Below are 27,647 nucleotides of genomic sequence, written 5' to 3' on the forward strand. Positions count from 1 at the left end.
GATTCAGGGTCTAATTTCCTGGCAGGGACCATGGAAAAACTGTGGGAAACTCATGGGGTGAATCACTTGGTTGCCACCCCGTACCACCATCAAACCAATGGCCTGGTTGAAAGGTTCAATGGAACTTTGGGGGCCATGATACGAAAATTCATCAACGAATTCTCCAATAATTGGGACCTAGTATTGCAGCAGTTGCTGTTTGCCTACAGGGCTGTACCACATCCCAGTTTAGGGTTTTCACCATTTGAACTTGTGTATGGTCACGAGGTTAAGGGGCCATTACAGTTGGTGAAGCAGCAATGGGAGGGGTTTACGCCTTCTCCAGGAACTAACATTCTGGACTTTGTAAGCAACCTACAAAGCACCCTCCGACACTCTTTAGCCCTTGCTAAAGAGAACCTAAAGGATGCTCAAGAAGAGCAAAAGGCCTGGTATGACAGACATGCCAGAGATCGGTCCTTCAAGGTAGGAGACCAGGTTATGGTCTTGAAGGCGCAACAGGCCCATAAGATGGAAGCATCATGGGAAGGGCCCTTCACGGTCCAAGAGCGCCTGGGAGCTGTAAACTACCTCATAGCATTTCCCAATTCCTCACTAAAGCCTAAAGTGTACCATGTTAATTCTCTCAAGCCTTTCTATTCCAGAGACTTACAGGTTTGTCAGTTTACAGTCCAGGGAGAGGATGCTGAGTGGCCTGACGGTGTCTACTACGACGGGAAAAAAGACGGTGGCGTGGAAGAGGTGAACCTCTCAACCACTCTGGAACGTCTGCAGCGGCAGCAAATCAAGGAGCTGTGCACCAGCTTCGCCCCATTGTTCTCAGCCACCCCAGGACGGACTGAACGGGCATACCACTCCATTGATACAGGTAATGCTCACCCAATCAGAACCCCACCCTACCGAGTGTCTCCTCATGCCCAAGCTGCTATAGAACGGGAGATCCAGAACATGCTACAAATGGGTATAATCCGCCCATCTACCAGTGCATGGGCATCTCCAGTGGTTCTGGTACCCAAACCAGATGGGGAAATACGCTTTTGCGTGGACTACCGTAAGCTAAATGCGGTAACTCGTCCGGACAACTATCCAATGCCACGTACCGATGAGCTATTGGAAAAGTTGGGACGTGCCCAGTTCATCTCTACAATAGACTTAACCAAGGGGTACTGGCAAGTACCGCTAGATGAACCTGCCAAGGAGAGGTCAGCATTCGTCACCCATGCGGGGGTGTATGAATTCAATGTCCTTCCTTTCGGCCTTCGAAATGCACCCGCCACCTTCCAGAGGCTGGTAGATGGTCTACTAGCTGGACTGGGAGAATTTGCAGTTGCCTACCTCGATGATGTGGCCATTTTTTCAGACTCCTGGCCCGAACACCTACTACACCTGGAAAAGGTCTTTGAGCGCATCAGGCAGGCAGGACTAACTGTTAAGGCCAAAAAGTGTCAAATAGGCCAAAACAGAGTGACTTACCTGGGGCACCAGGTGGGTCGAGGAACCATAAACCCCCTACAGGCCAAGGTGGATGCTATCCAAAAGTGGCCTGTCCCACGGTCCAAGAAGCAGGTCCAATCCTTCTTAGGCTTGGCCGGATACTACAGGCGATTTGTACCCCACTACAGCCAAATCGCTGCCCCACTGACCGACCTGACCAAAAAGACCCAGCCAAATGCCGTTAAGTGGACTGATGAGTGTCAAAAGGCCTTTACCCAACTTAAGGCAACGCTCATGTCGGACCCTGTGCTCAGGGCCCCGGACTTTGACAAGCCATTCCTAGTAACCACAGATGCATCTGAGCGTGGTATAGGAGCGGTGCTCATGCAGGAAGCAACAGATCACAACTTCCATCCTGTCGTGTTTCTCAGCAAGAAACTGTCTGAGAGGGAAAGTCACTGGTCAGTCAGTGAAAAGGAATGCTATGCCATTGTGTACGCCCTGGAAAAGCTACGCCCATATGTTTGGGGACGGCGGTTCCAACTACAAACTGACCATGCTGCACTACAGTGGCTTCATACTGCCAAGGGGAACAACAAGAAACTTCTTCGTTGGAGTTTAGCTCTCCAAGATTTTGATTTTGAAATTCAACACATCACAGGAGCTTCTAATAAAGTTGCTGATGCACTCTCCCGTGAGAGTTTCCCATAATTCAGTAGTTAAAAAGTGTTCTTAAAATGTAGAAGTCTGTTAGTTATATACTTAGGAGTATATGTAAAGGTGTATGTGTTGTATTAATCTGTTTATTTTCAAGTTCTAGAAGGAAATCGCCGCCAGTGAGCTTCCCCACTGTCTGCAATTTGGGGGGCGTGTCATAAACAGATAGCTAAGGGTTAATGTCTCTTTCACCTGAAGCACCTGACCAGAGGACCAATCAGGAAACCGGATTTTTTCAACTTTGGGTGGAGGGAATTGAGTGTTTTTGTCTTTGTTTTCTGGCTGCCTGCCTTCTCTGAGCTTTGGAGAAGTAGCTCTACTTTCTAGTCTTCTGTTTCTAAGTGTAAGGACAAAGAGATCAGATAGTAAGTTCTATGGTTTTCTTTTCTTTGGTATTTGCATGAATATAAGTGCTGGAGTGCTTTGATTTGTATTTTTTTTGAATAAGGCTGTTTATTCAATATTCTTTTAAGCAATTGACCCTGTGTTGTATTATCTTAATACAGAGAGAACATTTGTACTTATTTTTCTTTCTTTTTATATAAAGCTTTCTTTTAAGACCTGTTGGAGTTTTTCTTTACTTCAGGGAAATTAAGTCTGTACTCACCAGGGAATTGGTGGGAGGAAGGAATCGGGGAGATTTGTGTGTTGGATTGCTAGCCTGACTTTGCATTCCCTCTGGGGGAATAGGAAAGTACTTTTTGTTTCCAGGATTGGGAACAGAGAGGGAGATTCACTCTGTTTGAATTCACAGAGCTTGTGTCTGTGTATCTCTCCAGGAGCACCTGGAGGGGGGAAGGGAAAAAGGATTATTTCCCTTTGTTGTGAGACTCAAGGGATTTGGGTCTTGGGGTCCCCAGGGAAGGTTTTTCAGAGGGACCAGAGTGCCCCAAAACACTCTAATTTTTTGGGTGGTGGCAGCAGGTACCAGGTCCAAGCTGGTAACTAAGCTTGGAGGTTTTCATGCTAACCCCCATATTTTGGACGCTAAGGTCCAAATCTGGGACTAAGGTTATTACAGGTGGCCAGACAGCAAATGTGAAAAATCAGGACAGAGGGTGGGAGGCAGTGGCAAAGCCAGGTTCTAGCAGCAAGGGGGGTGAACACATTAAAAAAAGGCACCACCCATCACGAAGAAAAAAAAAGATTAAAAAAAAGAAAAAGAAAAATCCCCAACTGACCTGGAGTGGCTGAAGGACGTACCACCGAAGACCAAGAACAGACCTGGAGCAGCTGAAGGACACGCCACCAAAGTGCTGCCAAAGACCCAGAGCGCTGCCGGGTGAGTAAAAGCGCTGCCGAAGACCTGGAGCACCGCCGGGTGAGTAAAAATTAAAAAGGCTGCACTACTGGTGGGGAGTAATAGGAGCTTATATAAGAAAAAGACCCAAAAATCAGGACTGTCCCTATAAAATCGGGACTTCTGGTCACCCTATCATTCCATGACAGTGTAGATAGTATCTACACCAAGGGGTTGCACTTGTAAAGTTATTGGATTGAAGACAAATCCTAATTATGCTATCCAAATGATAAAAACCCATCAAGTGGCCCTGGTATTTGACATTACTGTACTGGGGAACAGTAGGCTCAATAATAAATGATGAGGAGAATTAAATTAGTGATGATTGAAATGATTGAGATACTGACCTCTTTAAAAATTTGTCCGCACAAAGATGAAAAAACAAGCAGAAAACCCATAACACAGATAAAACTAGGAAGTAAGGAAGACATAGAAAACATTGCTACTTATTTAAAATATGCTCGTAAACATAGAGATTGGCTGGTCTGGCTGAGGTTCTCACATCAGTAATGAATAAAGCACTAAGCATGGTTTGGTTGTAAGACAGCTCTCATTGAAAATATGGCGGGCAGCTCTTAAGTCACTGTGTTGAAAAAAAATGTAATCTAATGAACTATGGCTGCATGGACACGGACATCACGATCATGAGCGAGGATTACAACTGGGGTATTCAGCGTCAAAAATACATGACTTTATCACTTGATCTACAGAAGAAAAAGGTAGATTGTATATTTGGTTGGTGGGGCCAGCCATTAGAGGTATTAATGGTGCTTTTATTGTTCTTTTCCAGAGGCTTTATAGAAAAAAGGAGTCAGGAAATAAAAATAAATGCATAAACAAACTAATAGGGGAATGAAAGGCTCAGAAGCATAAGGTAATTTGAATATAAAAAAAACCTAGCAATAGCACACACAAATTAGAGTGCAGATAATATTTTCGTGTCTGAGTTTAAGAAATCCATATTTTCTTTCCCTTTGATATATGTATTTATTATCTTTACTATGTGATTTTCTTTTTCATGTAGAGCCAGCCGCTATCATTTTAGCTTAGTTATTTTAAATTGGTGGTGATACTTCAGACTTAAAGAGTCTCTAGTGCAAAGTAACTCATCATGTCTAGCAATCCAGTTTGAAATGTGAATCTATACCTGGAAATGAACATTTTCAAATTCTCTAAAAAAATCAAAGTTAAATCAAATTAAGGGGGGGAAAACATGATCAGGAGGGTCCATATGATACTGTTAACAGTTAAAACCAATGTTCTTCTTTACTGTACATCTGCTAGATGCAGGTATTAAATCCATAGGCTTAGGCTCCATGCCAAATTCAAATTAATGTCCCTAAGCTTTTTATTTTAAGCTGCTTCTCTTGGAAATGACAAATAAGAGTAAAGCCGTTGATTACAATCTTGGTGAGCCATTTATAGTTGTATCTTCCCTCTTGTTTGTTTGCCTTTTACATTTTTGTCAACATGAGTTAAGAAAGCCCCTGATAAACCTACTGAGAGAACTGCCGATAAACCTATGTACAGTAGAACCTCAGAGTTACGAACACCTCGGGAATGGAGGTTGTTTGTAACTCTGAAATGTTCATAACTCTGAACAAAATGTTATAGTGGTTCTTTCAAAGTTTACAAGTGAACATATACTTAATACAGGTTTGAAACTTTACTATTCAGAAAAAAATGCCACTTTTCCTTTATTATTTAGTAGTTTACATTAAATACAGTACTGTATTTGCTTCTTTTTTCTCTCGTCTCTGGTGCAGCCCAATTGCGTACTTCTGGTTCCAAATGATGTATTTGGTTGACTGGTCAGTTTGTAACTTTGGTGTTCGTAAGTCTGAGGTTCTACTGTATCATATATCTTCAAGCTGTTTAATATGCAAAGGAAGATATATTAACAAGAAATTTAGCTAGAACAATTGGTGAAGAAGTTCAAAAGCTCATAAATTCCAAAGCTCTTTTAGATGTTTCTGGAAGGATAGTCACTTATCATAGCAATACTGTTTAACCTGTGGGATGTGGTTGAAATGGAGACTCAGAGAGCAGAAACTTGCTGTCTGTCCCATAAGTGTTTCCCCCCTATTTATAATGTTTCAGTCATTCAGTCAAGGAGTAGAAACAACACCATTTGATTTAGTTGATGATTCATGAACTCATAGACTTTAAGGTCAGAAGGGACTATTGTGGTCATCCAGTCAGACCTCCTGCAAATTGGACAATGGGTTTTTGGCTTCTGGGAAGCATGGTTGACTCAAGAATCAAGGGCATGCTGAAGCTTGCTCATCCTGAAAGTAATCTGGCTCTCAATTCCTAACCTGCCCCTCAGGCACAGAACCTGGAGAGAGAAATCATAGAATCATACAAATTTAGGGTTGGTAGTTTCCCATGCAAATACTCACCTTCACTGGGTTTGCTAGTGTGTGAGATTCCATATGATCACACCAAAAGGTTGTACCTTGGCAAATGGAGATATTCCATTTTCTAAATGAGCGCATGTAGCCTCACAATGTTCCCTCCCAAGCAACTCCCAGGCATCAGACCCATATTGCTATACACACCTAATGAGTTTGTTTGGGGTTAGCAATAAATCTGTCCTCTTTATCTGACTTCTGTAGCATGAATCAGGTTGGCAGAGCTCAGAATGTGAAGCAATTCCATTCCATTCAGGATCATCACTTTGAATGTTCTCATTTTTGCATATTAACAATATCACTTTTGATTGTGGAGAGGAAATGTGGACTATACATTCAAAATTAATTATCCAAAAATTGAAGCATTTTCAGAATTTTTAAAGATAAAATAAGAGACTATAGATTATCCAGAATATCCCTATGTTTGCATAAGCAATATTACAAAACTAAGTTGTTTGTCTATACAGAACACAATCTGCCATGTACACTGTACATAAGTGAATTACCACAGAATAATTCATGATAAAATGCTTTGATTCTCTTATCAGTTTTGCATGTACAGTCCACATACCATTAGAAAATTAGTAACCTCTGCTTTTATCTTTGTGCTATTTTCAGTGGGGGATAGATACAGTTGATCGGGGATTCAAATATTAGCAAACCCCCCTTGCATGGAGGTTTTTGACCAGGCATTATGACCACACTGTCCTTCGACTATGGTTTTATGGGAGAGGAGCTTTGAGGTGTGGCCAGTATAGAAAAAGTTGAAACCCACTGTTCTAACCCTTTGTGCTAGGATGGAGGGAGCCCCAGTGAATCACAGCCTCATGGTCTGCAAGAAGTTCTCTGTAACACTTCCAGATTCATTCTCCTCCACACACACAGGAATCCTGCTGCTTCTGCAAATTTAGGGCCTTTTGTGTCTACCAGGAGTGGTGGGAGAGGGAAAGAAACAGGAAGTTGGGCAAGATTTGTTTCTCTGTGTTAGTTTTAATGCTTTTCATGTGTTTGCCCAGCAAGAAGGAGGGGGAGTTCCTTTTTAATAGATGTTTAAACAAGGCACACACTTTTTATAATATATTGGTCCAGAGGCAAGGGGTACCTGTGATACATGGAGTGACATAATCTGGTTTCAGAGGAAACTTTATGTAGTGTAATGCTCACCAAGCAGGAGAGTTCTGTGGGGGCAGGTAGTTGTTAAAAGGGTGTAGGACAACTGGGAAGCATACATGCCTTTCTCAGACAAGAAAATATAGAAGAAACTTGATTCTTATAAATGGCAATAGGCATATATAGTCTTCATTTTCATAGCATGGCTATCCACTATTAGGGCTTGATGCTGCAACATGTTGAGCATGTTGACCCTGAGCCAGCAAAGCATTTAAATGTGCTTACCTTGAAGCATGTGACTGGTTCCAAGCAAATCAACAAAGAGATGTTGAGGTCAATGAGACTATTCAGTTTTGAAAGTTAAATGCAGGCTAAAGTGCTTTGCTGGATTGGAGCCAGAGTGCTCAGCATATTGGGGGATTGAGCCTGCAATGAAATACTCAGCACCTTTTGAATTAAAGTGATTGATTTTAATGTAAATCATGTTTTAATAAAAAGATAGAGTAAATAGGCATCAGTGGCTCTGGAGATAACTCTCCAAATACTAAAATAAAGAAAAAAAAATAAGCCCTGATCCTGGAATTGGATCCCCTAGCCTTCACCACTATGCCTATGCAGAAGTCTAGAACTCTTCATAGGTGCAGAAGTCTATTCCTTCAGCTCTGATTCCCCAACCTGGGCCATAGTGACATCTCACAAATAAGGGGCCAAATTCAGTCTTCCTCCGTTGACTTAAGTGGAGTGGTCACCTGCTTACAGCAGGTCTGAATCTGGCCCAGAATGCCTTATATGGAATTGTGGTATTAAAGTTGTATGGTTCCTCTGAACTCAAAGTAATAATAGACTAGAAAACAGAATTTGACCACCTACCATGTTTGCCTCACTGAATAAGCTAATTGTACCCTAAAATAATGCATTTTAAAAAAACTCCGAAGAATAATTGAAATAAATGCACAGTATCACAAGCTTCCTGCTCCAGGAAATTCATCTGTCTTGGTGCTGGGCCCTAGAGAAAGTAGTCTAATTAAAAAGTAACTTTTTCTGTCAGTCTAATGAGTCCTCAAAAGATAAACAGCTGCTAGTTTTCTATTCCAAAGATGAAATGTTACTGTTAGTTTTCTTATTTGTCTCTGTGCCCTACAGGAGTGATTTGTACATATCGCAAAGAATCTGAGTGGAACAGATCTGTTGGTGCAATCCTGCTGCTTTGTAGTTTTTGTTGTGTTTAATGGACTATCATGGAATAACGATTCAGTAAGCACTAGGTGTTTGTCAGCAAATGTTCATAATTCTTGATCTTTGTTTAATTTGAAATTCCAGTCACATTATACATCATTAGCTTCTTAATATACTAAGCTACTTTTATATATTTTATTAGCATTTGTCCTTTAACAGCTCAGCAATACTTAAAGTGACTAAAAATTACTGCAGTCATTGTAATACCCTTTTTAATCTTACACATAAAGTCCTCTAGGTCTCTATTATAATTATAGTTTCACCTTTTTCAGAGGATATACACACTAAAATGAGTCAATGCCTTGTAGAGCAAATTATCACCTACTTTCATCAATGTGGATCTCACTAATCTAGAGGAGAAATCATTGCATGATCCATCTTTCAGACAGACATGGAATTAGGGCATTTGCAGCATCTGGGTGCCAGTGTTTACTAAAAGATGACTGGCTGAAATGAATTGATGTTTCAACTGCTACAGATTTCTGATATGTAAATAGGAAATATGCAATCATTGATCATGACTGGCTACAGTACATGCTTAGACTAAACAATAGGCATCCAGTGAAGGTAGGCTGTGTATAAAAGCCAAAAGGATTTGTACATCCAATTATGACTTTTACTGACACATTAAAAAATGAATCAGAAAGAGATGCCATTGGAACCAGAATAATTATGTCCTAGTTAGTCTCCAGAGGATAACAGTTTCTTGTTAATGTTACTATCTGCACTTTTTAACTATACAGTTTTCAGTATTTTCTGAATATTTCATTATATCTTCAAAACCTGCAGAATGTGACAAGACAGTATATTTCCTTAATAATCTATGCTATTTCTTCTTCCCTAAGCATTGTAACTTAATTAAGACATTGTTTGTGTGTCCTTTATATATTCGCAGCATAAAAACAACGCTTCTGTTAATGTAATGTTAAGGTTACTGTGGCAAAGTGCCTGCCTCTCCTCTGCTAGCTCAGTCCTTCTTAGCCTTGGAGACACAGGCTTAGGCAAAGCAAAAAGCCCTTCACAGTCGCGCAGGGTCTGGCTGATCCCTTCTCAGTCAGGCGCTTGTTCTGTTTTCCTCTCCTTCTGGGGAGAGTGCAATCTGCCTTGCAAGAAAAGTTTCAGAGTTCAGCTGCCCCTACTCGCTGGCAGCTACTCTACTTCTCTCCTCCCCCCTGCTTCCCTGCCAGGGCGGGTTTAAAAAGGTCTCCAGCCATTGGTGCCAGCTGAAACTAATTAGCTCCCTGGTAACCCCTGTTCCAGCTGAACCTTATTCCTCCATGGTTACGGCTTCTGGGACTAATTACTACCCCTCTCTTGGTAGCTAAGTGTCCTGAGTTTGCCACATATCCCCCCCCCCTTGCTCAACACTACGGGGTTGGGCTACTTGGGTCAGAAAGCAGTGCACCCTCGACAGGCCATCCGCATTGCCATGTTGGGTTCCCGACCTATGTCGCACCATGAAGTGGAAGGTTTGAAGCGATAGGAACCATCTCGTTACTCTCGCATTTTTGTCCTGGTTTTGGTGCATCCACTGCAACGGGGCATGGTCCGTGACCGAGGTAAACCTCCGTCCCAGTAGATAGTAGCGGAGGCTTTCAATGGCCCATTTTACTGCCAAGCATTCCTTTTCCACTATGGGGTACTTCCGTTCCGTAGGCAGGAGCTTTCTACTGAGGAAGAGGACAGGGTATTTGTCATCTCCGACCATTTGTGAAAGCACTGCCCCTAGCCCTACTTCAAAGGCATTTGTTTGTAGGATAAACTCCTCGCTCCAGTCTGGGGCTATCAGTACGGGGTCTGTGCAGAGGGCTATTCACAGATCTGGAAAAGCGGCTTCGGCCGCAGCAGACCATTTTACTATGTCTGGGCCCCGAGCTCTGGTCAGGTCCGTTAATGGGCATGCCCTGGTGGTGAAGTGGGGAATGAAACGTCTATAGTACCCCACGAGTCGCAGGAATGCTCGGACCTGTTTTTTCTGGAGTGGTCGGGGCCACTTCTGTATGGCGTCTAGCTTGTTGAGTTGGGGCCTCCCCACGCCCCTCCCCACTATATATCCAAGGTATTTGGCCTCAGCTAACCCGATCGAACATTTGGAGGGATTTGCAGTCAGTCCGGCCTTTCTCAGGATATCCAGGACTGCCTCTACCTTTCTTAGGTGCGTCTCCCAGTCGGGGCTATATATGATGACATCATCAAGATAGGCAGCAGCGTACTCCACATGAGACCGTAACAGTTTGTCCATCAGCCGCTGGAAGGTAGCGGGGGCCCCATGCAACCCAAAGGGAAGAACAGTGTACTGATATAGCCCTTCTGGGGTTGCAAAGGCTGTCTTCTCCTTGTCGGCTTTAGCCAGGGGGATCTGCTAATAGCCCTTAGTAAGATCAAGGGTAGACATGAAACGGGCTTTTTCCAGTCTATCAATCAGTTCATCTATCCTGGGTAAATGGTAGGCGTCAAATCGGGACACCTCGTTTAGCTTGCGGAAGTCATTGCAGAACCTCATACTGCTGTCTGCTTAGGCACTAAAACCACGGGACTGGACCATTGACTATGAGACTCTTCAGTGACTCCTAAGGCCAGCATCTTCCTGACCTCTTTCGTAATCTCTTCTCTCTTGGCCTCTGGGATCCGGTATGGCTTGACGTGCACCTTCACTCCAGGTTCTGTGAAGATGTGATGGTGAACCTCAGTAGTCCTGCCTGGCTTTTCCGAGAACACATCCTGGTTGCATTTGATCAGGCTGACCACTTTGGATCGTTGTTCCGGGGTCAGCTCCCGGGATATTCCTACCAGGTTGGGCTAATCGCCTTTAGGGGATGGTGCCCCCAGCGCAGCTACCAGAGCTTCTCTATCCTGCCAAGGTTTCAGTAGATTTATATGGTAGATCTGCTCCAGCTTCCGGCGACCTGGCTGCCGGACCTTATAGTCAACTTCTCCTACAGCTTCAGTTACCTCATAGGGCACTTGCCATCTGGCCAGGAGCTTGCTCTCCACCTTGGGTAGGAGCACCATCACCCGGTCTCCCACCTGGAACTTCCGGGTCATTGCTTGACGATTGTAGTACGTCCATTGCATCCCTTGGGCCTTCTCCATGTGTTCGCTCACAAGGGGGGTGACTTAGGCTATTCGGTCTTTCATTTGCAGCACATGTTCCACAATGTTTCTCCTCAGGTTCGGCTGTTCTTCCCAGTCTTCTTTAGCCAGGTCCAGTATGCCCCTGGGGTGTCGACCATATAACAGCTCGAAGGGGGAGAATCCAGTGGAAGCCTGAGGAACTTCCCGTACGGCAAACAGTACATAAGGTAGCAGGGCATCCCAGTCTTTTCCATCGCGGCTATTCACCTTCCGTAACAGGCTCTTCAACTTCCTATTAAAACGTTCAACGAGGCCATCGGTCTGGGGATGGTAGACCGACGTTCTGAGGGTCCGTATGTAGAGCATGGTACACAAGTCCGTCATCAGTTTAGAAACAAAGGGGGTCCCTTGGTCCGTCAGGATCTCCTTAGGTATCCCTACTCTGGAGAATATCTGGACTAACTCTTTGGCTATGGTCTTGGACATGGCATTCCCTAGGGGGATGGCCTCGGGGTATCAGGTGGCATAATCTAGTACTACCAGGATGTATTGATGGCCCCGGGCCAACTTCTCCAATGGCCCCACTATGTCCATAGCTATTTGCTCGAATGGAACCTCAATAATTGGCAGAGGTACCAGAGGGGCCCTTAAGTATGGTCGGGGCCCATGTATTTGGCACTCTGGACAGGAGGAACAATATCGCCGGACGGCCGCATAAATACCAGGCCAAAAAAACCTCTGTAGAATCCGATCGAGGGTCTTATCCATCCCTAGGTGGGCCCCAAATAGATGACTGTGGGCCAGATCCATTACCGCTTTTTGATGCTTCCGGGGGACCAAGAGTTGTTCGATGACTTGCTCTTGGACTCGGACTACTCTATACAGCAGAGCTTTTTTAATCATATAATTCGGCCCTGAGCCCTTAGTTCTCCCCTCCACTGGAGAACTTACCTCGACTACTTCCTTAAAAATGTTGTGGTATATGGGATCATTGGCCTGATCCTGACCAAAAGTCCCGCGTGCGGTCCCTATTGGCCCTATTTTGGGGGGGTCTACCTCCGTCTCCCCCTCAGGGATGGCACCTGGGGTACCCGGTCCAACAACTGGGTTGCAGTTGGCCGACCCCATCCCGCTATCAGCGGAGTCCCCTCTTTCCCCTGCCAGTGTAGGCATCAGGTACCGGGTCAGGATCCTCATCCCCCCACTTTTATCGGCCCTCCGTTCCCTCCGAGTCTTTCTGGACTTCCCCGGTGGGAAGGACACATCCTGGCTAAACTCGTGGAAGGTGGGGAGAGGGTCCCCGATCTGGGCCACCCTTTGGGTCCCAGGGTCCTTCTTTCCTTCTCCCTCATCCCCGGGGAGTAGACCATCAAACCCCGGGACGTCTCGTCCGATAAGGACAGGGTAAGGGAGTTTCGGAACGACTCCCACTGTCAACTCAGCGGGGTTCCCAAGAACTTCTATGTGTACAGGGACGGTCGGGTAATAGCTGATATCCTCATGTACACAGGATATTCCCGAGCGCTTGGCCTGGGATAGTTGGCCCGGCCTGACCAGCTTCCCTCAGACCAGTGTGACTGCACTTTCCGAGTCTATTAATGCTGTGGTCTCTATACCATTCAGCTTAACGGGCCTAGTGTACCTATGGGGGACCATCGCAACCCCGACTAGACTTATTAGCTCGCATGGTCCCCCTATATCTCCCAGTTCACACTGCATGGGCTCTCCTAGATTAGGGCATTGGGCAGCAATATGCCCTAATTCACCACAGGCATAACAGCGGTACCCCCCTCGGGGCAGCCCCCTATTTTTCAGGCTGCTGGGATTTATCCCCTGAGCCTTTCTTCCCCAGTCCTCCAGTCTCTCCGGGACTGTCGGCGGCTCTTCCGCCTCCTGCCTCCCCTCCATTTTCCGTCCTGGAGCTAGGGCAAACCGGGGCCTCGGCGCAGAGGCTGGTCTCCGATACTGGCGCCTTCCTCCCCCGGTGCTCTGAGAAAGTTCTTGGGCTGCTAAGTGGCTCTCCACGAGAGCAACTAGATTGTCATAAGAGGAGGGATCATTTTGGCGGACCCACCCCCATATGTCCGGCGGCAACCCTCTCATGTACCTGTCCAATACCAGGGTTTCTACTACCTTCTCCGGCCCACAGGCCTCGGGGCGGAGCCACTTCCATGCAACGTGTATCAAATCAAATAGCTGGGACCTCGGTGGTTTGTCCTCCCAGTACTTCCACTCGTGGAAGCGCTGGGCCCTTATGGCTGGCGTCACGCCTGCCCTCGCCAGGATTTCCGCCTTCAGCCGAGGGTAATCCATAGCTGCTTCCGCGGTCATGTCGAAGTAGGCTTTCTGGGCCTCCCCACACAGGAATGGAGCCAGCAGACCTGCCCACTGGTCTTGGGGCCAGGCCTCCCGCAGTGCCGTCCTCTCGAACGTGAGGAGATACACCTCTATATCGTCATCTGTTGTCATCTTCTGTAAGTAGTTACTTGCCCGTAGCGGCCGGGTCCCGCGGGCCTCATGCGTCATCGTGGTCAGGGCCTTCAACTGGTTCACTACCTCGGTCAGGGTGGCTCGATCTTGGGCCGCCTGGCTCATCAGCAGCTGGTTGGTCTCCTGTTGCACCCGTACGGACTCTCGCTGGGCCGCCACCTGTACTCGGGTAGCCTCTTGTTGAGCCACGGTGGCCTGCATCAACGCCTTCAGTACATCCTCCATTTTCCCCAAAAAAATATTTTTTCTCTCTCTCTCTCTCTCTTTTTTTTTTTAATCTTGCCCTGTGATGGCTTGCCACCAAGCCTCACTCACTAGTACATCCCACTTCTAACACCACGTCTGGCAAAGTGCCTGCCTCCCCTCTGCGAGCTCAGTCCTTCTCAGCCTTGGAGACACAGGCTTGGGCAAAACAAAAAGCCCTTCACAGTCGCGCAGGGTCTGGCTAATCCCTTCTCAGTCAGGCCCTTGTTCTGTTTTCCTCTCCTTCTGGGGAGAGTGCAATCTGCCTTGCAAGAAAAGTTTCAGAGTTCAGCTGCCCCTACTCGCTGGCAGCTACTCTACTTCTCTCCTCCCCCCTGCTTCCCTGCCAGGGAGTGTTTAAAAAGGTCTCCAGCCATTGGTGCCAGCTGAAACTAATTAGCTCCCTGGTAACCCCTGTTCCAGCTGAACCTTATTCCTCCATGGTTACGGCTTCTGGGACTAATTACTACCCCTCTCCTGGTAGTTAAGTGTCCTGAGTTTGCCACAGTTACACAGTTAAAATCAGGGAATACAAAAGTGCAAGCACTGGGGGTAGAAACACTTTTTCTTAAACAAAAGCTGAGATTTACACATAATTATGAACCTAGGAGGTTGTGGTTTAAGGAAGACAGCAAATATCATGAGATTAAATGATAAAATCACAAGAGCTGGCAATGCTGGAACAGTTAGAGCAGAGGTAGAGGGATATCAATCCAAGGTCTCCACATGCCACCTCACCAATGTGCTCCATCCCTTCTTTAGTGGCACAACTCCTCCTCTCTCTCTATCAATGCAATACTCATATGCACTGTTACAGCTATGTAACTATTGTAAACGTGAAACTAACAAAAGTTAAGAAGTCAATATACTGTAGTTGGAGCAAGCTTAATGTGGTTAGGAATACATTTTCAGCACCTATAAGTTGTTCTGGCACTCCTTTTATTGATTTACTTGAGGATTGGTCCTGCTTTGAGCAGGGGGTTGGACTAGATGACCTCCTGAGGTCCCTTCCAACCCTGATATTCTATGATTCTGTGATTGCACTCTGGAACGCCTTGTCATTGTTCTCAAAATTTGCACCTTTCTTGTTTTATTCTGCTGAATCATGAAGATCTGAGGATGGGGGAAAGTTTGTTGGTTAAGAAACATTCAGGGCTACTTAAGGTTTGTCCATAATAAACTAACAAAAATTTGAATTTGGTAAGTATTGATTGCTGAGAAAAATGAACTGCAATATTTTCTATTTCTATGCTTGCTTTAAACCCCAGGTTCTTAGTGTGACATTACCCAGGGTAACAATCTGCACTGGTGAATAGCTGTATCCCCTCAGTTCTCCTACCTGTGGTGCTTTTACACTGATTTGCTGTAAGAGCCATCACTCCTGGCCATGTCTATGCTACAGAGTTAAGTTGACTTAAGTTACATTGAGGATATAAACTGCTGTAATTACACTGCTTGTGGGTATTCACACAACACTCCTTGTGTCAGCGGAGAGTGTCCACAGTTGGTGCTCTAGCACTGACAAAGAGAGCAGTGCATCATGGATAGCTATTTCTCTGTGAAAATCACCACCTTCTGCCACTAGGAGTTCTAGGAATGGATTGCAGTGGATCATGGGGGGAGAGGATCATCACCCCCCATGCAGTTTTCTGTGTCCCATAATGCCAAGGACTTCCGACTGCATTTCACAGTTTTTCAACTGCCCTTATAAACTTTACGACTGCCATCTCTCCATAAAAGCATGGATCATGCACTGCTCACCTGAAGCCACTGATGCAGGCAAACTGACAAAAATACACAATGCAATTGTGATATCAGGAAACACCCCAGAGAGTCCAAGTTTGAGTATTTCTTGAAGCAATTCCTTTGGCTTGCAATCCAGTTTAAAGTTCATGGAATATATTTGTTTGAGGAAGATGACCTCATCACTGAGATCTTTTGAGATTTCTTTGTTGTACTGTTGCTGAAATTGTTTAGCTGCAGAAAGTAGATCTTCATTACTCAATCTGTTGAACTGCCAAAGGAACCCAAAAAGGGTACAGTGACTCAAATCGACCTGTAAGACCTGATTGAATAGATTCAATGATGACAAGGAAGACATTGACCCTATAATGCTGCTCGGCATCGGATTCAGTAGGTAAGTTGTGATTGGTGGAGAACTCAGATGAAATGCCAATATTCTGTCCTACTAATTTGGACTCAGTGAGGATCGCATCCCATTGTTCACAAATCTGTTGAATGTCATTGATAAGACTTTCAGTGTTATCCCTCTCAACATCAAGTGTAGCATTGTGTGCTTCAATTACCAGATGAGTTTGGTGGATCATTGTAAGTAGCTTCATCCACAAAGATGACATCAGAATTCATTCAAATTTGGACATGTGCTTCTGAATAGACTGAAGTTCAGTTGGAGCCTGTGCAGTGACATTGAGAGATTCAAGTTCATTTAAAACCTTTCTCACTGAATTCAAATGCTGCACAACTGGCTGAACATCGTCAATCCATGCAGACCATCTAGTTTTGGACATCCCATGTTGTGAAACAAGAAGATATTGCTTCAGAATTTCCCACCTTTGTGGACTGCTACTGAAGAGATTGTACATTTGCTGAACAGTTCCAAAGTAAGCAATTGCCTCCTTGCATGATTCAGCACAGTCAACACCTACAAGGTTTAGTGTGTGGTTTCCACAGCAGGAGAAAATACAGTTTGAATTTTGCTCAAGCAGAACTGCTTGTATATCTTTGTACTTTCCAGCCATATTAGATCTGTTGTCATAGGCCTGACCATTGCAGACTTGAAAATCTAACTTTAAACCTTCTAGAATTGCTAGTACTCGAACAGCAATTTCTTTTCCAGCTTTAATCATGAAATTATCAAACAAAATAAACTGTTCTTCAATTGAAAATTTTGAGCTGTCTACAATCTTAACATATCGAATAACCATAGTAGTCTGTTCCTTGTGAGAACACTCTGGAGTGGCATCAACAATGATTGAGAATAGTTGGCATTTTGAATCTCATCAAGAATTATTGTTTGAACGAATGACCCACACAGCTCAATTAACTCGAGAGAGTGGACTTGCATGTGGTTTAGTCTCTTTTGCGATTCTCGAACATGTTTAACGTGCTCTGATAAAAGAGGGTCATATCTGCTGAGGAGCTCAACTATGCCTAGAAAGTTTCCATTTGCACGATCACCAACACATTGACTGGAACCAAAGAAAACCAGTCCCCGCTCAGAAAGAGAAAGGATGACATTCAGGATGCGCTCAGGAAGTTTCTTCCAGTTCTTAGTTTCTGTAGAGAGTTCAGTCAAGAGTAAATTCTCAACTGAACTTTCAGCTAATGCTGCCCCACTGTCTGATTTCCATGCAACATAGTTTTCTTTAAAAAGAACAGGAGTGCTTGTGGCACCTGAGTGACTAACAAATTTATTTGAGCATAAGCTTTCGTGGGCTACAGTCCACTTCTTCAGATGCATAGAATGGAACATATAGTAAGGAAATATATATACATACAGAACATGAAAAGGTGGAAGTAGTCATATCAACTCTAAGTGGCTAATTAATTAAAATGAGCAATGATTAGCAGGAGAAAAAAAAACTTGTAGCGATAATTAAGATGACCCGGATTTAATCTGTGTAATGACTCAGCCATTCCCAGTCTCTATTCAAGCCTAAGTTAATAGTGATATGAAGATGATAACGAGGAATTCTCACACATAAATAATTCCTTAGTCAACTAAATGTAAAACTGTAAAGACGCTAAAATGTAACAATTCTCTGCCTTTCTATGCACTTAATCCAGCACCAGCCACTAGTAATGGCTTGTTTATATAATCAGCTGCTCTGAGAGGATACATTCATTGCAGTTTAATCTTGTGCCATCAGAACCGATATATTTTTATTAATATTTATGAACTCTTTAATATGACAAAATCTATATCAGTTAACAAAAAAATGTCTTTTACCAAATCACATCTCTTATTTGCTTAAATTTGCAGCTCTAAGCTGAGAGTGTGTGTCACATTTTGGTCCGATAGGGATGCGCATAAAAACAAGTTTCAAAACTTCACAAATGCCAAAAAATTAACAAGTGTCTACATTTGAGGTCCCCTTTGAGCTTGAGGCCCAGGACAAATGGCCCTTCTGGCCCCCCCCTCCCCCTCTGATTGGCCCTGGGGATCAGATCGTGATTAAAATATGAAATGACAAGCAGTGGCTGCAGAACTTTCATATGTGCGAAACCACATTCCTAGAACTGTGTGCAGAGGTCACCTCGACCCTGTGGCGCAAGGACACCAAAATGAGAGCTGTCATAATGGTGGGAGAGTGAATGGTGATTGCTTTGTGGAAACTGGAAACTCTTGACTGCTACTGATCAGCAGCGAATCAGTTTGGAGTTGGGAAGTCTACCATAGGGGTTGTCGTGGTGCAAGTGTGCAGGGCCATTAATTGCCTCAATTAATTGCAACAATGGGATTCCCTAACAACGGTGGGGAGATAGATGGCATGCATATCCCAGTTTTGGCACTAGACCATTGTGCAACATAATACATCAACAGAAAGGGCTGCTTCTTTATGGTATTGCAGCTGCATGACTTTCTCAAATTTTCTCCTTTTGAAGAGTAAGTGAATACAGCAGTGGGCATGGCAGTAGTTTTGAACTCCAGTTGGCTGAGTTTGTTGCTCATAAAATTAAACATAATCAGCATAATTACTATCTTTTATTAAGCTATCCACTGCTTCCTTTATGATTTCAGTATAGCTTGCTAAGTTGTAGTAGTTTGCCAAGCTTCAATAATGTTGAGTTCACTGATCTAGACAGGCATACACAGTAAAAATACTACTGCTAGCAACAACCTTTTCTTCAGGTCTTAAAATTATTCCACATCTCTCACTTCAGTAATACAAATTATTATTTTTGCTTTAAAAAAAAAAGCTTGTAATTGTTTAAGCGCTAGCATACTAGAAAAATATGTCATGGCAATAAGCCTTTCCACTGCCACTGAGAAACTCCCAAGAACACAGAACTGTGCACTGCAGGAGATGTTTGCAGAATCCAAGCTCTCACACTTTCCTGCAGTTTATTACACTGGAAGGTTTCAATTTTTAAAAACTTTTAAAACCATCAAAATCTATTTACAGTGGCTCCATGCTGGATTACTGAGAAAGTGGGTACTGAGTTAATCATACAGCACTAACAGTGTTGTTTGCTTGCATACTTTGTGTGTGTGTGTATCTAAATCAATGTGTGTGCAACAGGTTGAAAAGGGATATAGAACCTGATTCTGATTTATCCCTCTTTTACACTGGTATACTTTTAACTAACTTCAGTGGAGCTATTCCTGATTTTCGGTGAGACCAGAATCATATCTACTAGCCAACTTAGAACGCACCTTTCTCAAAATCTTGGAGAACTACATGGCTCAGGTGATGGGTGAGGGACGAAAAAATAACAAACCTTTTTTATTTCTAGCACCCTTTTTTGAGTTCAGCCCAGGGCTGGTAATAACTAAAAGTAGATACGGAAGGTTTTCAAATACCCTATGTGACATGATTAATCGTAATCCATCTGCTCAATCTAGGTCTTAAAAGTTCCATGTAAACAAAAAAATATTGTTCCAGTTGGAGCCCATATATAACCCTTCACAGGCACTAACAGATGAATGGGCATGAGGACTGAACTACCTTTTTATATCAGTCCTTTTGAGTGAGGCTAGAAACACATCATCTTTGGTGTTATTAGTGTCAGTTGAAGAAAAAGTAAAGATAGCATTAAGGGTCATCTGTAAGCAGGGTAGAAAACCACCTTTTCATCTGTTGGCTCCGTCTGAAATTCATTAAATAAATTGTTTTCCTTTGTATTTATAAACTAAAGTAGCTTCCTCTCTGTAGCTGTCAATGCAAGTCCAACAATTGAGTTTGTAGATTAAATGAGGTAGGGACTTGATCCTCTGCCACTAAAATCAGTGCCAGTTCATTGAAATGGGAGTCACTTTTAGCACAGTCTGGTTGATTTTCAGCAATAATTGACATCCTAAGCGTTGCATGTAGAAGTTGCTGAATATCAGATTTTGTTTTCATAAGAATTGCGAAGTGTTGAGGAGATTTGTTAATTATACACCAAGAATGGAGAGTTACCAGTACTGTTTTTCAGTTCAGTATAACTCCTAAATGGGAAATATGATATGATTGATTACCCTACAGTAGTAATCCACAGATCTCTACCAAAGTTTACACTTTAAGTAATGTAGGTATCAAAATTTGTAAGTGTATATTGCTGAAGCCAATCTGGATGATGTGCAGAGAGAACACAACACTCATAAATAGATTAATGGCAAAGACCACAACTTTTATTGAATTACAGGAATGCAGACTGAGATGTAACCATGTAGTCAATAACTAATGCTGTAGCAAGTACTCATAAACCCGAGAGGGTCCCCAAGAGGCAATTCTCAAGCCATATCAATATTGTGGAAGAATGTTTTTTTTCCCAAGGGGGGTCTCTGTACCTTTGTATAGTAAGACCCTCCTCCATGCCCTATTTCAACCACCACTCCCTCCACACAGCATCCTCAGGATACCTGTTCTCATGCCTATGTTATGGGCATTCATTACAACCAACTTCTACTGCAAGAGACTTCCATCAACAAATGCCCAAGCTTTGGAGCGGAAAGGCACCATAAAAAGGAACTTATCCTAAATGAGGCAAATACCTTTTTTTTGGTAGCGCCACCTTCATCCCCTCTCTAAAGACTGTGGAAAGCAGTCCTTTACCCTTTTGGTCCCTTCAGATCATTTTGCAGGATGTTTTGAAGGAAGGCAAAAAAACCCAACCAAAACGAAAGTTCATTACCTTGACTAATAATTCTTATAGGGGTAGGATGAAGGAATCATATCGTCAGCCCCTTCTCTGGTGATCAGTTTCACCTTAAGCCTATGAATGAGGCTAAGTCTGAATGATACCAGAGTTGTGAAAGCAGTTGTCCCACAAAATTTAAGGCATATCTTTACTTAGGGGTCCAGGACAAAGGTCCCCTTTTCAGGCATGCCTCGGGAAGGATGTGGAGGGAGAACTTCAAATTGCTGGTGTGGAAGAAAGAGTAACACCTGCTCCCACTAGGAGCTCCTCCTAAGCCTATACTAGCATGTGCCATGTGGATGCCCTATGTGAATCTGTGTACAACGATTTGTTCCTGTCTTTCCAACCTTCCCATGGGTCTCTGTAAGGCCAACCCAGGTACCAAAGTCAACCTCTCCCTTTGTAGAGAATTGCTTGTACAACACAATGAGGAAATGAAAGGAAAACAGGATAATCACAAACAGGGCCAGATTAATCCATTCCTGGACCCTAGGTAAATTTATACTCTGGTACATGGGGTTGCTCAGGTTTGTCCTGACTGCCCTTCCATCATGGTGAAGGGGCCGCTGGGCCAAATTTGAGCGAGCAGTATTGCACCCTGGTGCAAGTGGTCACAGCATCACTCAGGTTTGACCCTGGCAAATGTGTGTGTGTGTGTGTGTGTGTGTGATTCAGCTAATTTTCTTCTTTGCTGCAATAAACTATTTTTATTTTATTTTTTAAAATGCCAGAATCAGATGACTAAATATGTTGTATTGTTCATAATCAAATTAGATCAATATAGTAATAACCACAAAAACCTAAAGTTATGATTTGTATTGATGGACTCTACATCTCTGGGGAAACTTTATTATTAAGAACTGTGGGAATGCCATTGTTACAGAATGCAGTGAATAATATTTCTCCATTAAACTTCCAGTTGTTATATAACAATATTACTTAGATGTATCAGAAAAGGCATTAAATTAAAATCAAAGTCCACAGTATTATTTCAGAATATTTTGCTGTGGGGAAATAAGGAGAACACTCTGCTCAGAGATCAGAGGGATAGCCGTGTTAGTCTGGTAGCACCCTAAAGACTAACAGATTTATTTGGGTATAAGCTTTTGTGGGTAAACCCCCCACACTTCTTCAGATGCATTGAGTGAAAATTATCTGCTCAGAGCTGAACATAGCATTCAGCTGATGTCTAGTATATATTTACAATGATCAACATCCATGATCAGCGCTCAGCAAGCTTCATCATCCTTGGCATCTTATTAATTTCACCCCTTTATTTATACCATTACAGTTCTTACACAGCATGTATATGGGCTTGATCCTGGGTATTGCAGAGCACGCACAACTCCCACAGCAATACACTGAAATACAGATGCTTAGCCCCTCTTGGGATTTGACTCTCTGGTGAAATCCACCTGCATGAAGCCCTAACGTTCAGGTTTTTTGCAGGCGGAGCAAGCAGAGCCTGCGAAGGTGAAATCCTATGTTCAGCCCAGGGCCATGAGAGCTGTGCAGGCTACCTGCAGCCACCATTCCAGCCTATGTACTAGCATGGAAGTTGCATCCCCTCCATGCTATTGTGTAAGGTGGTGGGGCCACTGACCCCAACTAAACATAGATTGTATGTATTCTCCTGCTGTGCCATAGGTACGGAAACACCTATGCTAAATAATTCATGCTGATCCCGTAGGAAAATTGACAGTACCAGACTCTAATATATGCTCCCCTACAATGCTCAATAGCCTCTACATTTTCTTATTTCCTACCTGCAGAGGTGAAGTGTAATGATTACACTCTAAAGTTGCAGGATGTTTGTCAAGACAGAGGTTGAAACTATAGGCCATCTGTGAAATAGGCGAAGAACCGTAATGTGGCCTACTTGCCATTAATTAAATGTGTTTAAAAAATGTTATAGGAAGAGCTGGCGCTCTTACATATATTCTTGCAATTTTTTGTTAGTAAGCAAGCAGTCTTCGCTATTTTGTCAGTTTTGTTATAGAGTAGTTCTTTGAGAGAAGCTGTGGCGAATAGCACAGAGTTGGTCTCTTCTTATTCTCTATATTTAAATGTATTTCTTGGGACAGAATAGTTTCCTGGGAATAAAGTGTCTGGGTGAGTGCTGAGATTTTGGAAAGAGGTAACTGTCTCTGTTCCAGAACTGGTATATGTGTGTAAATAGAAGAAGTTACACTTAGAATGTACCAAGAGTAGAGCAGCACACATTTTTCAGTTCTCTGGCAGTTTAAAAAAAAATCACTTTGGGTCAAGCAACACATTTTGTTTGACCTGAAACAAAACATTTCATGTCAATTTTGAACTTTTTAACATTTTAAATTTTTAAATAAAATTGGGGAAAAAATCAAAACAAAATGTTTGGGTTTTGTTTTCCTTGATTTTTTTTCCCCCCAACCAAAACAATTTGGTGAAATCAATGTGCTACCACTTGGCACAGAGGCAATGCTGTTGTCAGAAGAAAGAATAACAATGTAAGGAGGATGAGACCTAGTATAAAGACTTTCTCTATTTTTCCTTCTGTCTGTTCCTTTACCTCTTTCTCATTTACGTTAGGTTCTGTTTATTTCAGCTGGTAGTTTGTGTTGGTATCTTGTTCAGCGAACCGTTCACATCACTTATCTGACACAGGTTGTGAAATACAGGTGGTTGCCAGCACATCAGGTGTCACTCAAACATGTCTGAATCAGTTCTAACCAACGATAATTTTTTCCTGTGTTTTATTCTTTACAGGTGAAATCTGTGCTTTTAAAATCCATGGTCAGGAAATGCCCTTTGAAGCTGTCGTGCTAAACAAGACATCTGGAGAAGGTCGTCTCCGAGCAAAAAGTCCAGTTGACTGTGAACTGCAGAAGGAGTACACATTCATCATCCAGGCATATGACTGTGGAGCAGGACCTAGTGGAACAAACTGGAAGAAATCTCACAAGTGAGTGACGATAAGGGAAAAAAATGCATTGGCTGTGGCATGCATTTACTCCAAGATGCAGTTCAGGTGGAAGAGATTCTTTTAATGCTATAGTTTGTGGGAAGCAAATAGAAACAAAATGCTTTATCACTGGAATTGATTGTTCATTGTTGGTGTCTTTTGTTGTTGTTGTTGTTGTTGTTTTATAAAAACATTTCACTCAAATTGACCTGATTTTCAGTAATTTCAATGGAACTGTTTTAACAGAACTACCGATCAAATGGACTACAGTAAAATAATGGTTTTTAATTATTTTTTCCATACTAAATATTTTTCCACATTAAACAGATCAGCTAGATCAGATAATCGGAGCCTTGGAAACTAGAATTAACTGATATTTATGTAACCAAACTATGCTGAATTTATTTTTTCTCTAACTTTATTCAGACAATTTCAAATGGTACAGAAGAACTATTAGTAGGGAGGGAAATCACCCATTTTTATTTTTATTTATATGCTGCAGCTTTATTGCTTTTGTACTGAGATTTTATTAGCCCCTGGAAACTCAGCAGACTTGGCTGGCTCAGCATTTGGTGGGAATCTTTCAAAGATTCAGAGGCTGCAAGAAGTGTTGTTGGTGGGTCAGTAGGTGGCACTCTTTACTGAGACAATATAGAACCAATGCCCCAGATATGGTGCTGCCTTTTGTATGATACATGAAACCACTTGTCACTAGAGATGAAATTTGCCCCGGTACAGACAATAAAACTGCCATATAAAGTGCCCAATTTATTGTATGAGCCATTTAAACAAACCAGCAATAGCTGCAGTACACCCTTTTGTTTATATCGAATGCACAGGAATTTAAGAATTTATTTTACAATATAATGTGAGCTGCATCATGATCTGGTTTTTTTTTGCAGGGGGGGTGTTATTGTGTTTCTTTTTTAATCATGTTTTTCTTAAGGCACAACCTGCAAAATAGAACAAGTTTCAAGTCACAGTTCATTTTTTCACTGTAACAATTTTGGGAGTTTCATATGAAATGCTATGGTGTCTCTCTTTCAAACTTCAGTAGCAGTCTAGCAGTTATTAAACTTGGGGACTTTGTGGTCTGGCTGTCATCAAAACCAAGTCTGGTTAGTTGTGACTAGGGCAGTGTGGTGTACTGGATTGAGCACCGAACTGAAGCTGGGGTTCTCTTCCTGCCTTTGCCATTGACCTACTGTATAAATTTGGCAAGTCGCTTGACCTCTCTGTCCCTCTTTTATCCTTTCCATCACTTGTCTGTTCAGATTGTATGCTCTTTTGGCAGGAACTGTCTCATATGTGTCAAGTGCTTGTCACAAGGAGGGCGTGCTCTTGGCTGGGCCTGCTACGGTCTACTCTAATTTAAGTAATAATCATGAAGATGGTTGATTAGTGGCTAGCTATATGTGAAATGAGTTGGTGCTCCCAATTCAGGTCCTAATAACAGATATCCACATCACACAACAATCCAGCATCACACTTGTTGACAGTGCGCTGTACAATTGTCAGTCGCCGGAGCAGCTGAGCACTGAATCAACATGAAGGAGCTTGAACTACTTTCCCAATCTCTAGAGCTGAGCCCTTCTGAGGAGGGTTGAGGCACACTGCCTTCCAGAACATGTGACTGCTCAGGCACAATCACATGGCATTAAGAGAAAGATGTCCCTGCCAGTGCCCATGTACGACTTGCCCTTATTGCTCTCAGTGCAGCACCTTTCACAAGCTCTAATTGTCATGTAAGAAACTGGGGAAATGAACATGGAATCTGCAGTATTTTAGGGACTTAGAAGTGGATAAACAATTAACTTCTGTCCTGGAAAGGAAGGAAGGTGCTTACTTAATAACGGGGATTTTTCAAGATATCTATATTTTCAGGCAATCAGTGTCTAAGAGAGCATTTTAAGCCTGATTCTCCTCTTTGCCTTTTTTCTTTCTTTTTTACAAAGGATTCACTGCATTGACTGATTCTTGATTTACACTGGTGTTAAGCAAGAGGAGAATTAGGCTTTCCCATGATAACTTTATTGCACTTTTTCTTAACAGAAATGTCATATTAAAATATTAAGTAGCGCAAATTAAAAATGGAAATGAAACACAAAGTAAAATGATACAAGAGCATTTTACTCACAGTACATAGGTTTTTATTTTCCAAGACATCTTTGGTGTTAATCAGTCATGTGTTTGGATAATGAACAGATATTGACATCTCAGCTGAAGTCAAGATGAATGGATATCTCTCTCCAAATTCTTTGTTTCTATATTTTTAGGGCAGTGGTCCATATCCAGGTGAAGGATGTTAATGAGTTTGCACCTACCTTCAAGGAGACCTCATATAAGGCCACAGTGACAGAGGGAAAGATCTATGACAGTATATTGCAGGTGGAAGCCATAGATGAGGACTGTTCTCCGCAGTACAGCCAGATATGCAATTATGAAATTGTCACAACTGATGTTCCTTTTGCCATTGACAGAAACGGTGAGTCCTGAGCAAGAAACAATTAGGAACTCTGGGCCACGCCTTTAGCTGGTGTATGTCAGTATAGCTTCAGTGATTTCTGCTGAATAGTGGGTCCTAGAATCATAGATATCAGGAAGGGACCTCAGGAGGTCATCTAGTCCAACCCCCTACTCAAAGCAGGATCAATCCCCAACTAAATAGTTCCTGTGGACAATGGAGCTGCCCTGGTTTACACCAGTTGAGGATTTGAATTTAAATTGAAATAATATTTATTACATGTGTGCCTGAGTCTTTGCATTAAATACTTCCACACCTGTAGGCTCAGTGAGCTACCGGTAGGTAACTCATTGTACAATATTGTGGGATGCCGGAAATGCTGCTACATGAAACTATGTGCTCTGCTTTTTAAAACCAGATTTGGCCTCTCTGCTTTACTTTCCCACTCTATAAAACTGAGCTAATAATACTTACTTAACTCACTAGGACAATGGGAATTCTTTAGTTAATGCTGAAAAGGCACTTTGAAGATGAAAAGTGATTTTTACAGTCAGTGCTATGTATTGTTACTACTTTGTGTTCTATAGGTAAGTTTTAAAATCTCTCTACAACATAGACAAGAAGGGCCAGATCCAGCCTTCACCTTGATGAAAGTGCAGGGTCACAAATACAGTGGAACCACACTGGTTCTGCTGCATAAGTGGGAGAAGGATCTTGAGGGAAAGTGTAAGGGTTGTTTACCAGGGGCCTGAAATTCTAGTTTTAGATTTAATCAATTTTTTTAAAGATAGCTTTGTTGAGGCTTGCATAGTAGCACTGATAGATTGAGCCTACTATTTGCCATTTTTTTCTGAGTTCCTCTATGGTGATATTCATGATAAAACGAATTTGGACCCCATGCAGTTTTATCTCCTTGAGATATACGCTGTCCCATGAGCAGTCTAGCTGCAATAAACAAAAATCTGTGTTCTGTATGTATAATTATGCTGCATTATTCATCCTGCCATTTGGGGTTTATTATTATAATTTTTTTTAACATAGGGCTAGATTTCGACTAATAAGGGGACAAAGGGAAAAGAGGACAAAAGGACTGTGTGAAGCTAATGCCACTACTGGTGCTGGCCTCTCCAAGAAGTGTGGAAAACAAAATTGGGGGCATGGCCATCGCTGTTCTCTGCACCAGCCAGCAGAGATGACCTTGTGTGCAGGGATGAGAGGGGAGGACACTGTGCACCCTTTTGAAGAGTGTAGCAGGCAGGCACAATGCCTCCATGATCTCTAGTGAGAGTGGTGCATCCCTGCTTTGAGCAGTGGTTTACCTACCTTAATCTTGACCTACACATTACTAAAGTCCTAATA

General features: G+C 42.8%; 1 protein-coding gene across 1 annotated transcript in view; it reads left to right on the forward strand.

Annotated features, from left to right (window-relative positions):
- CLSTN2 (calsyntenin 2) overlaps positions 1-27,647 on the forward strand; it is a 771,758-nt gene that overhangs the window by 583,512 nt on the left and 160,599 nt on the right. Inside the window, exons 3-4 of the mRNA XM_050964016.1 lie at positions 23,629-23,824; positions 26,101-26,309. Of these exons, the coding sequence (XP_050819973.1) occupies positions 23,629-23,824; positions 26,101-26,309 (405 nt within the window). The remainder of the gene's footprint in view (positions 1-23,628; positions 23,825-26,100; positions 26,310-27,647) is intronic.

The sequence above is a fragment of the Gopherus flavomarginatus genome, chromosome 8, assembly GCF_025201925.1.
Source record: "Gopherus flavomarginatus isolate rGopFla2 chromosome 8, rGopFla2.mat.asm, whole genome shotgun sequence".
Taxonomy (NCBI): domain Eukaryota; kingdom Metazoa; phylum Chordata; order Testudines; family Testudinidae; genus Gopherus; species Gopherus flavomarginatus.